We start from the raw sequence: 14,661 nt of genomic DNA, 5'->3' as shown, positions 1-14,661 counted from the left end.
AAAAAAACAATTTTATACATTTTATATTTTAATTTTCTTAAAACACTAATTCTCATGCACTGGTGTCTCGAGAAAATGTTAGTTCATCGGTCAAGAGGCAACAAATCCAATAACATTTCTGGAGAATCGCTGCTGAATTGATCTTGATCGATCAACATTATATTTTCCAGTGGCTTCAAACATTTGTCCCTTTGGAATCAATCATTTCTTAATCTTTCTATCTATCACTGCAGTTTTCTGCTTCTTTTCTCATCGAGAAGATCTCTCAAATCTTTCACATTTACATTGATAAAAGCTATTGCGGGATATGGATCATCATCCACTGCCATTGACTCTTGATTGTCAGGAAACTTCAAGACTCCCTTGTTAATTGTGTCATGCAAAATATTATTGAAACCCCAACAAGACTTAGTAGCATGATTATATGAGTTGTGGTACTTATAATATTCTCGATCCTTCAGTTCTTCTTTGGATGACACTCTAAGATCTGGTGGAAAAAGTTGTGAGAACCTGAATTTCAAGCAGCAGCTAGCATTTTTGCAGCAGCTAGCAATATTCAGTAGCAATGAAAAATTCCAGCAAAAGCTAACAATTCCAGCAGCAACTCATATTTCAGAAGATGATATTTTTCAGCAGACAAAATCCAGCAGAGAGGATCCAGCAGCAGAAGAGTTCAGTAGCGAAATTCCAGCAGATAGCTACTGATTCTGCTCATGACTTGTAACTGAAGCATTTAACATGGAATAAAGGTTGTTAATGGCAGATTATGATCATTAATTGGAAGACTAACAGTCAGATTTTGGCCTATAAATAGCACCATCAATCTCTGAAATTGTTGTTACAAAAATCTTGAGTTATCACTTGAAATTAGAACTAAGAGAGTGCATTTTTCGAAGTTGTAAATCCAGTAGCGAGAGCAACCAGATTCCAGTAGACTTCAACCGAAATTCTAGCAAATTACTGTAAGTGAGCTTATGTATAAAATATCTTGAAATCAGTTTGTTAATTTCTGTTTTAAAGCACAGTTTCTGAATGTTTGATTTCTGATATATGATTTTGAAGCACTGAAACTCCCCAGTGAAATAATGGTAGGAATATATATTCTGAACATCTCTGAATTCTGATTCTGGCCTCAGCCCTTAGAGGAGAGAACATATAGGGGACTGATATCAGTTTAGCCATGAAATTCACTAACGTGCTCAGTGCTTACTAATTCTGGTTTCTGTTCTGAAGATAAGAGTTTTCTGTATATTATTGTATTACTGTTTCTGTTGAAAACGATTTCGAAAACTGGGAGTTATTCCCGCCCTTGCTTACTGAGTGACAACCATATCACTCACCCACCAAACCCATCTCAGATAAGAACGAGGAATAAATATTAGAAGAAGAAGAAGAGCAGATCCAGTTTTGGGGCTGGTGAAGAAGACTATTGTTCTCAGTTTATGTTTATGTTAATTCCGCTGCATCTTTGGGGAGTTGAAGGCTAATCTTCTTCTCTGGTTTTGCGAGTTTCTATTTGAGCAAAAGGACGGTACATGAACCATTCGATCAGATCTCAGCCAACACGACGTCCTCTACTTCTTGATAATAAAACCCCATATTTGTTTTCTTTTTGTATACTCTTCCATCAACTGTTTCTCACACTCAACAACTTTCGTAGCCAACTTGAAAAAATCTCTGAACTCCATGCCTTGAAATTTCTTCATCGATTCAAAATGCAGACCTTTTTCTACCAATTTCTCGAACTCGATTTCAGGTAAGAACACCTCGCACCTATTCTTTATCTTTTTAAACATGTCGATAAACGACTCCACATATTCCCCTTTCTTTTGAGTAATCTTGAATAAATTGACAATACATACATCTGATTCTGTTATATATAACTGGGTGTGAATTTGTCTTTTAATCTTTTGCCAATTCATCAATGAAGTTTTGGGGTGCGAGGTATACCAAGCAAATGTGGTCTATGTCAAAGATTTTGGGAATAATCATAATCTTATTGTGTTGAAGTTCTCCAAGTTGGCTAGCTCCCCACAGTGGATAGTAAATATGGCTATGTGTTTTATGATGGACTGGCCATTATCCCAGAGAATAGGCTGAAGTCATGAACCTTGTAACCCATATGATACGGGTTATTCACATTTACGTATTCTGGATAGGGCTTATGAAATTGTGGACGGTCTATCTGCCTCAAGGCTGGCCCATATAGCTTTTGGACAGTTTCCCTCACCATTTCTGGATCAATTATGTGGATGTTCCAAGCTGAGACTTGGTGATGATAATAATTTGCACCATGAGTTTGGAAGCCTACATTAAAATCCACATTACCTCCTGGGCTTTGATAATCAATGTGTGATATGTCATCATAAGCTCCTGGTTGGTAACGAGGGTTTGTCACGATGTACACTTGATTAAAAGGTCGTTCTGAGCTCCCCATTCCATGAGCACGTGGATACGACTGTGATTTCCCCCCTAAGGTCTCTTCTCTCCTGTGAGGTGATGTATACCTCATCTCTGGCTGATTCGGAAGAATGGTCTCTGGGAGGCAAGGATCACTAGCCTATGAGTTTCTGACTCTCTGGTCAAATTCAAGGAATTTGTTGCTTCCCTAGTTTCCTTCTTTTTCACTGGTGTTAAGCTCCATGTTGGCTGACTTATTAAGTTTGCCCAAGACCGCCTTCAAGCAATCAAACACAGACTTTGACAGTGCTTGTGATATCTCTTCAATATTTATCACAGTCAACTCTTCAACCAAACGGTTTGAAATATGAGCATGTACCTCTGGAATACAGCTTGGATGCAAATCCAACTCCCTGTCTGGCTGTTCAGTAGCATGTTGTTCTGTCAGTGGAGCTTAAATCTCTTCCTGGTTTGGTAGGTAAACCCCATTCCCTTGACTGACATTTTCTTTCCTTTTTGGCGGCATATTTGGTGTCCCACTGGATGTGCCAAAAATTGTTTACACAATATTTTAAATTGCGGGCGTGCCAGGTGTGAAAATGCACTAATTTTTGTAAAAAAGATAAAAATCTAACTTCTAAAATCACAACGATTGTAGATACTAAATTTGACATTCCGTTATAATCTGCTAAACAAATACATGCAACACCATAAACAAAGAAAACTAAAAAAAGACTACTGAAAATTGAGAGATAAATTCCTAACATGATTTATATTTTCAATAAATGTTTGAATTTACAAAATATTAACATATAACAAAATAATGTTGCTGAAATTGAAAGAAGATGACTTGAACTACTTAAATCTGGAATGAAAAAAATATGGAAACGATTGATTAAAGCTATGTGAATTTTGTAAGGAGTTTGCTAGAATTTGTGCGAGAGATGTGTGTGTCTATGTGTGTTTTTCTCTATTGCCGATTATCTCGTTCTCTTTGGAACACTAGGCGTTTTCCCACTCTCTCCATTATTCACGATCTACCCATGTTTCTTTTTGATCTCTTCCTATCTGCACGTCATTTGATTTATTCAAACATATTTTGAATTAATGAGTGATGGATCGTTTGTGCTAGCTCCTTCGAAGACATCTAGCACTCGACAATCTCCAATGAGCTTCAATAGCTCGTGTTCTAAGAATATTAACACAGATGAATTAAATCGAGTTTGGTTTTAAACCAAGCGGAAGAAACTCGAAGTAATCCTTCATGAAGAAAGCTGAAATGTTAGAAAATATTTTATCTTATGTAAACTGACCAACTGAAATAACACATATTAGTTTTTGCATTCTTGTATTTCAGTTATGGTAACAACTGAACACACGAACACTCCAACTGATCAAAACAATTTGAAAACGATAGTTAATCAGTTAAGTACACTAGATATGTTTATGGATGTTCGGAGACTTCAACTGCTCCTACGTCACCCCTTCTATCTGCACGGATCGGATCCACTAGAAGACTTTGATTTATACAATTACATGTATAAGCCCACTCAGCTAGGACTTATCCAATGCTTAAACTGAACTCCTAGCTACGACTGAAAACAGTAACTTTCAGTCAACACTTCTTTAATGTCTATGTGAGAAAGACTATATACACAAGTTTAACGTCTTTGTGCAAGACTATTTTGGGTGGTTTTGAGAGTAAGTATGTGTGTGAGAACTGAACAAGAATGTTCTCGCACACTGAGAGAAAGTGGCTTCTAAACTAAGCTGATACAACTATGAAGAATTCTCTCAAGGCTTAAGTGCTTCTGAAAGCTGATATTCAACTGAGCGTGCCCTTTTCTCTCTAGTATTGTATATGTGCTTCCCTTCATGTTTGAGTCTTCACTGATCTTCTCTTTATATAGACGGAAGAAGCTGATCGTACAGTGAGACTCATTTATCGTATCCGTTGCATTTGAATCGACTTCTTGGACTTAGTGTCTCGTCTTTTTGATTGTCCTTCTGAATCGTTTTGTATTTAATGCTCTGATGCAACGTCCATTATTGTCCTTTGACTGGATAATGGCTTTATACCTTCTCACACAGCTGGAATCCACTTGAAAGAGTTTATCTTCATATATAACTGAAAGATTCTAACTGATGCTTCGAACTGGTCAGTTTGAACTGATCTTTCAGTTGAGCTGGTGAAATCAGTTGACTCGTCAGTGGAACTGATTTCACACTCGTTCAGTTGGACTGATCAGCTGGGTTTCTTCATTAGTTGAACACTCCTTCGGCTGGCCAGGTTTCTGAGGTTTTCCTGCTGAATCACCTATCAATTGGTCAATCAGCTGTACTGCTCAAATGACGTAGCCAGTTATACTGATTCATTTTGTGCGATCAGTTGAGTCTTTAGTTTTGCGATGTAAACATCTCATGAGTGATCTTAGATGCTGCACAACTAAGGTAGATCATTAGGAACACAAGTAACAAGTTATGTTATCATCAAAATCAAGATTGCGAACTTGAAAAGTTCCAACAATGAGCTTTCTTATCTGATCTGCTTATTTTATTCTTTTTCTTGAGCTTGATTAAGTTTTGGGTCTGTCCAACTTTGGCCTAATTAAAATATAACCTCAACAACAATTAAAAAAAATCAACTCGCACTTTTATATATAGAAGAAATAAATAATTTGGATTAATAATTCCATATTCAATGAATTTATTTATGACCTACTAAGCTAGCATGAAAAACAACTTTGATGAATTTATTTATGAGTTACTAAGTTAGCTTTAAAAAACGACTTAAAGAACATAGAAATTGTATGGAAAAGACAACTATGCCCATATATATATATATATATATATATGATTAAAAAAAAGTAAAATATGATAATATATTAATATATATAGTAGGATACTACATGGAAGGTAGATAAAACTAAAACGGTGCACTTTCCAGATCGCGAAGTTAATTTTTCCCTACCACCTTTCATGCCCCAGTTTCTTCGTCTTATCCGGCGATCCGCGGTCGGCTGAAGGCTACCAGTTAGGGCTTTAGGTGATAGTTCTCCCCGGGCTTTTACTTGCTGTTTTTGGGGTTTTGAAATCGATCTTCAGTTCTTCGATCCGAAGCCCACGGCAAAATCAAAGTTTTATGCTTCAGGTTTGCGATTATATATAATATAATATGAGTTGATTTGAATGCCTTTACCTTTTGATTTCATCTCTGCTTTTTGGTTGTAGTTAGTATTTCATTTCATACGGGCTCTTAAGGTTCCTTCATTATTTCATTAGCTTAGTCTAGGGTTGTTCTAGATACAGGTGACCACATTTTGATGATGAACCTAATTTTTGAAATTTTGGATTATATTTTATATCGGATTATTTCGATATAAATGTCCTAAATGGATCATTGGACTTCAATTATATGTGTTCTTGCTTATTGTGGTTAAGAATGGGTTATAATTGTATTATTGGATAAGTTAGGCCATTTTGCTCAATTTCAAACTTATGGGTAGTTTATGTTACGTGCCTTTTGTGTATTTCTTTTTGGACTTAAGCACACCCCTTTAACGAATAATTGTTTGTTTTGATATTGTGTTTTTTGTATTGTTTTAGGTGGTGACTTTGGGCATGTGGTGGTGATTAGATGGTAGCGACGGCGGCGCTGTGAGGAGTCACATCACAAATTCACGGCAATGGGCATAGGGATGTTTGATACGTCCTTTTATATTTATTGATTCTAGAAGTCCAAATAAAGGAGGCTATTATTTTCATTGGCAATCGACACCATGGCATCGTCATCGAGCCCTTCACCACTATTCATGGTGCAGAAACAGAATCCCCAGTTGAATCACTTGCCTGCTGATGGAAATGACTTACGGAAACCCAAGACTGAGGTAACAGTGAAGATTCATCCATCTATTATCTCAAAAAAAAGAAGAACCATCTATTTGTTTTATCATGGACTACTCTTTTCTGCTGTGTTTTAAAATATGTTACTCTTACTCTACTTATGGGATTTTTTTTATCTTGCCAAATTTTGAGTCTTTTGTGCCAATTTTTTATAATTGAAAAAATATGGTCTGTTTCTGGATGTCATGTTTGCGCGTCTAGTTTAGTGACAAACAGTAGATTTTTTTGTGTTTGTTTTTGTTTTGCTTAGCAATTTTCCTCCAATTATTTGTACAATATGTTGAGGCTTTGTGATTCTTTTTTCTCATGACACTGGCCATTATATTTTGAATAGATTTCAGTAGCAAATGAGGATCGTTTTATGTATCCCGTTGCGGTTCTTCACTTCTTTTGTGTTACTGTGCAGGTGACTGGTTTCAACAGTGTCTCCATCACCTCTTGCATTTACCATTGTTGCAAGAGGTGTGCAAAGAAGAGACAAAGGAGAAAATATCTTCCTCAAGAAATATTTTCCAAAGTTCTTTTACATCTTCCAGCTCAAGTTTTACATGATGCTGTGAGGTATGTTTGCCGAGACTGGAACCTCGTGATCCGTTCCCAAAATTTTATTTACGATCATCTTCGGGATTCAAATAGTGGGCTGATAATTCAGGGTTGTGTTTCTCTTAGAAAAACTTTTGTGGAAATGCGACAAGGTTGTCTCGAGATATCTAAGTTTGATTTTGGGTTTAAAGATCTAGTAACTAGTAGCTGCAATGGTTTGGTGTTGACCACTGACGTCAGTAACCAGCATGTTCTCATTGTTGTTAATCCCGTGACAAAGCAGCGTCTCTCTCTTCTTCCATTTTTCAGGCGATTATACTTTGCAGATTTTTGTGGTTTTGCATTTGTTGAGCCTTCCATGGAGTATAAAGTGGTGACGTCTTATGGTCGTCTTTTTAGTGCGAATATACAATGTGCAGTGCTAACTATTGGAGTTGATCGAGTTTGGAGGCGTATTGATATCCAACACTTGTCTCTCACAACTAGAAAAGCTCTCCGTAGTCTCCCATTGACTACTGGAGCCTTTGTGCACTGGATTGACAAAGCTGTTGTTTTGACTTTGAATATGGAGACCGAAACCATTCACCAGTTTTCTCATCCTCCAGTACGGTTGATAAACGGAAAATTTTTACCTATGGAAAATAATCTAACCTATGTTTGTGAGGCCAATGATTTTTTGTGGGAGGTTTGGGAAATGAATCTGGAAACTGGAGTGTGGAACAAGTCGTTTAGCTTTGATTTGGGAATTCAGGTTTCCAGATACAAGGACTTTTTTGGTTCGCATAGGAATTTAGTTCCCTATGGTTGGTTAGTACATAGGGAGCTATTGGTTTTCGGTGCTCCAATTTGTCATCAGAGTATATGTATGGCTTACAATGTCAAGAGAAAAGAGGTTACTTTGTTCGAGTTGGATCCCAGTGAGGAACCGTACAATATTAAAGCTCATGTTAAGAGTCTTATTTGGTTGCAATGAGGATTTTAACTACCAATTTCTTGTTTGTTATTCGCATTACTTATTTCCCGGCGTAATGGGCTTCTAACGGACTTGGTTATTTGGTCTTACGGGGGACATTTGGTTATGCTTTCCTGTCTGATGAATTTAGAAATATTTGGATACAATGAAATATTTTATTTTTTAAACCTGGCTTTAGATAGATACCATTTATGATTTATCACATCGTGTGATTTTCTACTTTACGCTTTTTTTTTTGTATAAACACAATTTAAATTATCACACAGACTGGCTGTGTCTAGTATTCAGGATTACTATATCCATCACATAACTTTTTTTTCAATCCTTTGTTTTATGTTTATGATGAGAACAACCCTTGGTTGGAGGTGGGTTAAACAAATCAAAGTAATGTGGATTAATAATTGAAATTACCAGCGCATCCTTAATCTTTTTGTTTTACCATCTCGTCGTTATTCCTATTCCTTTTAAACTCATTTTGATCCACGGTGAATTGGTGTTAACTGCTTCAATCTCAATGGAGTAGGAATTGGAGAATGCCACTTTGGAATTTATGTTAATAGAAGAATGCATGAAAAATGCCTAATCAAATGCACAAATCAAAGCAAATTTTATCTCCACGTGTTTTGAAAATGATTTCCTTTAACATGGGAAATTATGTTGGAGAAACTTGTGGCATTTGAAGTTTCAAGATCGCCTCGTCTTGGGTCTAAAGAGGATGCTAATAAGCTTTTTGTCATAAAAGCGGGAAATGTTTCGAACACTGGTACTCCATAGAATTGAAAATTGGAGAACCATCGAGTTATGAAGGAACTAAAAATTGTTGTATGGTAGTAATCAAAAATCAAATTGATATATGATGCAATAAAAAAAAATCGCACCCAATAAAATACCTTGATCGATGATCATGAACCAATTTCTTCAATGGACTCAAATCGAACCGTCAAAAAATATAACTGTGTATCAAAGAAAACATGTATCAAAGAAGTTTTTAAAATGCGTTTGCTTGATAGTTGTCTGACATATCGTACGAAGCCTTTGTTGTTTTTTCCAGCTATTTCATGCACTAGAAATTAGATTTCTTTATTTCAGATATGGTGATTAATGAGTGATTTATGAAATTCATCTCTCTGTGGACGTGCATGTTATGTTCAATTTCAGTATTCCTTTTATTCGAACTGTATCATAAAATTTATTATGCCATCGTTTGTTTTTTTTCCAATTTGTGTTTTTTTCTATGTTGGAACCATCGTAAATTATTCCATGTACAATATATCGTTAATGATGTGTTCACTCTTCACCACAAAATAACAAAAGGTTGTATTTCAAGTTTTCCACTTGCAATGAGTTAATCTGGTTGATCTTGTATAAGTTAAAGAATTTTTAAAGTACATCTGATTTTCACCATTTGCGTTCATGCTGATCTCAAAATCTGGCTTATATTTATTTGAATGGACACCTAATTACGGTTATAGTTATTTTGGCACTCATTTAGAGCAATTTTATTTTTTTTCCTCTTTTAGATTGTTTTGGTTGATAAATGTACTTAGCATTTTTTCGTTGATTTGACTGAATTTGTCTTTATATAGAACCTTGAAAGTTTTCTAATCCTTCCTTTTAATAAAAATGCAGAAAACGAATTGAAACTTTCTTGTTTGTAGATGAATTGACAAAATTTATCTAGTAATTTGGAGTTTAATTCCTATAGTTTGTATTAATTTTTAATTTTCAACCGGGCGTGGCTGGCATACTAATTTAATTTGATATATTTTTCTCAATTGTTTAGCGCTGTCATATCATATTTTTTCTTGTTTGGTGGGAGATGATTTATTGGTTTTTTGTTGAATTTATCATATCCGTTTTTATTTTTGTAGGAAAACATTCTACATCAGGAACATGAACAGCCCCAGGTTTATTTCGATTTAAATAACTATTATGCTCAAGTTGTATTTTTTCCTCTCCCTAGATCTTGTCATGTCCTTTTTATTTTTTGGTACTCATTTAGAACATGTTGAGTTTTCTCTCTTAAACTGTTTTGTTGACGAATATATTTTAGAATTTTTTCTCCGCCTTCTCACTAATGTTGATTATTATTTTAGAACTTTAAATGATATGTCATGTTATGTTTTGAATAGTTTTCCATTTTCATTCTCTCTCAAACAGGAGGATCCCACAACTGGTCCCACTATTGATCACGTATTTGAGGTAACAATTAAAATGAACTATATCGTGTGTTCTATTTGTTCTGCTTAGAAAACGTATCGAATTCCATTAATAATGAAGTCTGAATATCGAGAGTAATTGTCGGAAAATGTAATAACTAATTGAGTATTTGTTATTGTATGTATGAAACTTGTGTCACTTTAATCTGCTCAGCATGTCTAAATTAAAGAAGTTTTTAAAATGCGTTTGCGTGATTGATAGTTGTCTGACATAGCGTACGAAAGCCTTTGTTGTTTTTTCCAGCTATTTCATGCACTAGAAATTAGATTCTCTTTATTTCAGATATGGTGATTAATGAGTGATTTATGAAATTCATCTCTCTGTGGACGTGCATGTTATGTTCAATTTCAGTATTCCTTTTATTCGAACTGTATCATAAAATTTATTATGACATCGTTTGTTTGTTTTCCAATTTGTGTTTTTTTCTATGTTGGAACCATCGTAAATTATTTCATGTACAATATATCGTTAATGATGTGTTCACTCTTCACCACAAAATAACAAAAGATTGTATTTCAAGTTTTCCACTTGCAATGAGTTAATCTGGTTGATCTTGTATAAGTTAAAGAATTTTTAAAGTACATCTGATTTTCACCATTTGCGTTCATGCTGATCTCAAAATCTGGCTTATATTTATTTGAATGGACACCTAATTACGGTTATAGTTATTTTGGCGCTCATTTAGAGCAATTTTATTTTTTTCCCTCTTTTAGATTGTTTTGGTTGATAAATGTACTTGGTATTTTTTCATTGATTTGACTGAATTTTTCTTTATATAGAACCTTGAAAGTTTTCTAATCCTTCCCTTTAATAAAAATGCAGAAAACGAATTGAAACTTTCTTGTTTGTAGATGAATTAACAAAATTTATCTAGTAATTTGGATTTTAATTCCTATAGTTTGTATTAATTTTTTATTTTCAACCGGGCGTGGTTGGCATACTTATTTAATTTGATATATTTTTACTCAATTGTTTAGCGCTGTCATATCATATTTTTTCTTGTTTGGTGGGAGATGATTTATTGGTTTTTTGTTGAATTTATCATATCCATTTTTATTTTTGTAGGAAAACATTCCACATCAGGAACATGAACAGCCACGGGTTTGTTTCGATTTAAATAACTTTTATGCTCAAGTTGTTTTTTTCCTCTCCCTAGATCTTGTCATGTCCTTTTTATTTTTTGGTACTCATTTAGAACGTGTTGAGTTTTCTCTCTTAAACTGTTTTGTTGACGAATATATTTTAGAATTTTTTCTCCGCCTTCTCACTAATGTTGATTATTATTTTAGAACTTTAAATGATATGTCCTGTTATTGTTTTGAATAGTTTTTTATTTCCATTCTCTCTCAAACAGGAGGATCCCACAACGGGTCCCACAATTGATCACGTATTTGATGTAACAATTAAACTGAACTATATCGTGTGTTCTATTTGTTCTGCTTAGAAAACGTATTGAATTCCATTAATAGTGAAGTCTGAATATCGAGAGTAATTGTCGTAAAATGTAATAACTAATTGAGTATTTGTTATTGTATGTATGAAACTTGTGCCACTTTAATATGCTCAGCATGTCTAAATTAAAGAAGTTTTTAAAATGCGTTTGCTTGATAGTTGTCTGACATATCGTACGAAGCCTTTTTTGTTTTCTCCAGCTATTTCATCCACTAGAAATTAGATTCTCTTTATTTCAGATATGGTGATTAATGAGTGATTTATGAAATTCATCTCTCCGTGGACGTGCATGTTATGTTCAATTTCAGTATTCCTTTTATTCGAACCGTGTATCATAAAATTTATTATGACATCGTTTGTTTTTTTTCCAATTTGTGTTTTTTTCTATGTTGGAACCATCGTAAATTATTTCATGTACAATATATCGTTAATGATGTGTTCACTCTTAACCACAAAATAACAAAAGATTGTATTTCAAGTTTTCCACTTGCAATGAGTTAATCTGGTTGATCTTGTATAAGTTAAAGAATTTTTAAAGTACATCTGATTTTCACCATTTGCGTTCATGCTGATCTCAAAATCTGGCTTATATTTATTTGAATGGACACCTAATTACGGTTATAGTTATTTTGGCACTCATTTAGAGCAATTTTATTTTTTTTCCTCTTTTAGATTGTTTTGGTTGATAAATGTACTTAGCATTTTTTCGTTGATTTGACTGAATTTGTCTTTATATAGAACCTTGAAAGTTTTCTAATCCTTCCTTTTAATAAAAATGCAGAAAACGAATTGAAACTTTCTTGTTTGTAGATGAATTGACAAAATTTATCTAGTAATTTGGAGTTTAATTCCTATAGTTTGTATTAATTTTTAATTTTCAACCGGGCGTGGCTGGCATACTAATTTAATTTGATATATTTTTCTCAATTGTTTAGCGCTGTCATATCATATTTTTTCTTGTTTGGTGGGAGATGATTTATTGGTTTTTTGTTGAATTTATCATATCCGTTTTTATTTTTGTAGGAAAACATTCACATCAGGAACATGAACAGCCGCAGGTTTGTTTCGATTTAAATAACTTTTATGCTCAAGTTGTTTTTTTCCTCTCCCTAGATCTTCTCATCTCTTTTCTATTTTTTGGTATTCATTTAGAACATGTTGAATTTTTTCTCTTAAACTGTTCCGTTGACGAATATATTTTGGAATTTTTTCGCTGATTTGACCTAATTTATATTGAATCTTGAAAGTTTTATAAATCTTCCCTCTTATACAAATGCAGTAAATTTCTTGTTTGTATATGAATAATGAATTAACTAAGTTTCTCTGATAATTTCGAGTGTCATCCCAATTTTTTTTATTAACTTTTAATTTTGTGTTGTAGCGTAAGAATGAATTTGCCCCACTTCAATCTATTGAGCATGTATAAATTAAAGATGTTTTTAAAATGCATTAGCTTGATAGTTGATTTTTTGACGAAAGATATGAAAATTTTGCCGTTTCCACTAGTCATTTAGCTGTTTCTAGTGCTACACCATATATTTTCTCTTTAGTTCAAACATGATGATTAATGAATGATTTATAAAATTAATCTCTCCATGATCGATAACCTAAAGTTGATTGTAGCATCATTATCGTCCAATTTTTTTTACGAAATGGAGTTTTTCTATGGCCGATTTGCACTTTCTTTTCATGTTGCGAAAATCATAAATAATTTCATGTGCACTATAATTTTTGTCGTGTTTCGTCTTCACAAGGAAATAATAAAATATTTTATTTCAAGTTTTTCTATTGCAATGTATTGACCTGGTTGATCTTGTACAAGTGGAAGAAGTCATAAAGTGTATCAGCTTGATATCTGCTTATTGGACATGATTGTCTCCACCTTATCACTAATGTTGATTATTATTTTAGAATTTTAAATGATGTTTGCTGTTATTGTTTGTTAATAAGTTTCAATTTTCATTCTTGCTGGAACAGGCCGTCCACACATCTGAGGCTCTAGTTCAGGTAACAATTAAAGCTGAATTAAGCCATCCGTTCCTTTTTGGTATGGGATTTGAAAAAAAAACATCCCATACCAAAAAAAGGGAAAACGTAAAGGTGGATTATTTATCATGAAATCATTTCCACGTTGTGTAGTTGAGCATTAAGTTGAATAGATTCTTTGGTGCTGATAGCTCCTAATCATTAATATATATAGGTGAGCGTTGTCCCTGTGAGATGCCTTTTTATATTTGTTTCGTGTGTCGGTTCGAGACATGACCATGTACCCCATAATTAGGTTATTAATCAAGGTCATGAACATGATTACAAGCTAATGTTATATAGTGGCCTGATACATAAGTTGTGATTCTAACAATTCACAAAATATCAGAGATCCACAACTAATATAAACAATTATAGAAATGGGTGAGTTATCTTCTAGAAGAACTATGAGTACCTGTAGTTACATTATCATAAATTTTTGTTAAGTGAATGTTTCATTTTTTGGTTCCTAACCAAATGTCTCTTTTTATGGTTGGTGCAACAGCAGGGAGCTGAATCTTCTGTTTTGCGGTAAAATTCATTTTTGGGAGCTGTTTTGAATTTGGATTGATTCTACTGTTTTTGAAAACTATGGAGTTCTCAACTTTTTGTCTCTGTATAATATTTTTTTTCTTAATCAGAGGAAATATAGAGAAAATTAAGACGGATATCGCGCAGAAGGAGCTTGATATCAAAAGCGAAAAAGCAAAACTCCGTGTTACGAATGAAAGTATCTCTTGTTTATCTAAAGCATCTGTCGTATTGAGCTTGCTTTCATCTCACCGATGGATACAAATCCGTTATACCTTCAACGTCCCATTAGCAGCAAGATAAAGAGACAAGTGAAAGAGTTGTTTGGCGCATCTGTACTTGCTGATGCAAACTCGTTTAGTCCTAGTTATGAAATAATTAAATCAGTTATGAGTCGACTAGCCCCAGGATTTTTCTCTTCATGTGGATGGTGATGTGGCTTATTTTACTGGTGGTGACAATCAGAAGTAAGTCAATAGTTATATATATTTTCACGTAAAATAAATTATATCGCATGTCCAATTTGTTTTTTTTCATTTATAGTGAAAATCTAATTCCACTAAAGAGTATGCTGACAGAGCTTGAGCAACTAAATTTGCAAAAAGAAGTTTTGG

The 14,661-nt window shown here is 33.9% G+C and overlaps 1 protein-coding gene across 2 annotated transcripts; it reads left to right on the top strand.

Annotated features, from left to right (window-relative positions):
• The first annotated feature begins 5,312 nt into the window (after positions 1-5,312).
• On the top strand, positions 5,313-14,661 carry LOC140988027 (uncharacterized). Of its 2 annotated transcripts, XM_073456871.1 has the most exons (9): positions 5,313-5,551; positions 6,007-6,287; positions 6,710-8,976; positions 9,691-9,726; positions 9,980-10,021; positions 11,105-11,140; positions 13,469-13,498; positions 14,022-14,047; positions 14,158-14,661. In XM_073456871.1, exons 3-9 carry the CDS (start codon positions 8,932-8,934, stop codon positions 14,348-14,350), a joined length of 408 nt encoding a protein of 135 aa, XP_073312972.1. In that variant the 5' UTR covers positions 5,313-5,551; positions 6,007-6,287; positions 6,710-8,931; the 3' UTR covers positions 14,351-14,661. The 2 variants fall into 2 exon arrangements, 1 of the variants encoding a protein (XP_073312972.1); XR_012177263.1 differs by lacking the exons at positions 13,469-13,498; positions 14,022-14,047; positions 14,158-14,661 and having other exon boundaries at positions 11,105-11,141.

Source organism: Primulina huaijiensis, chromosome 11 (assembly GCF_012295235.1).
Source record: "Primulina huaijiensis isolate GDHJ02 chromosome 11, ASM1229523v2, whole genome shotgun sequence".
In the NCBI taxonomy this organism is placed as follows: domain Eukaryota; kingdom Viridiplantae; phylum Streptophyta; class Magnoliopsida; order Lamiales; family Gesneriaceae; genus Primulina; species Primulina huaijiensis.
The sequence above is the reverse complement of the archived record's forward strand: the minus strand, read 5'-3'. Positions and strand labels throughout refer to the sequence as shown.

Coding starts and splice junctions, on each gene's coding strand:
- LOC140988027 (XM_073456871.1), top strand. CDS start 8,932: ATGAAATTCATCTCTCTGTGGACGTGCATGTTATGTTCAATTTCA. Junction 10,022..11,104: donor CTATTGATCACGTATTTGAG/GTAACAATTAAA, acceptor TTATTTTTGTAG/GAAAACATTCCACATCAGGA. Junction 13,499..14,021: donor CATCTGAGGCTCTAGTTCAG/GTAACAATTAAA, acceptor TTGGTGCAACAG/CAGGGAGCTGAATCTTCTGT.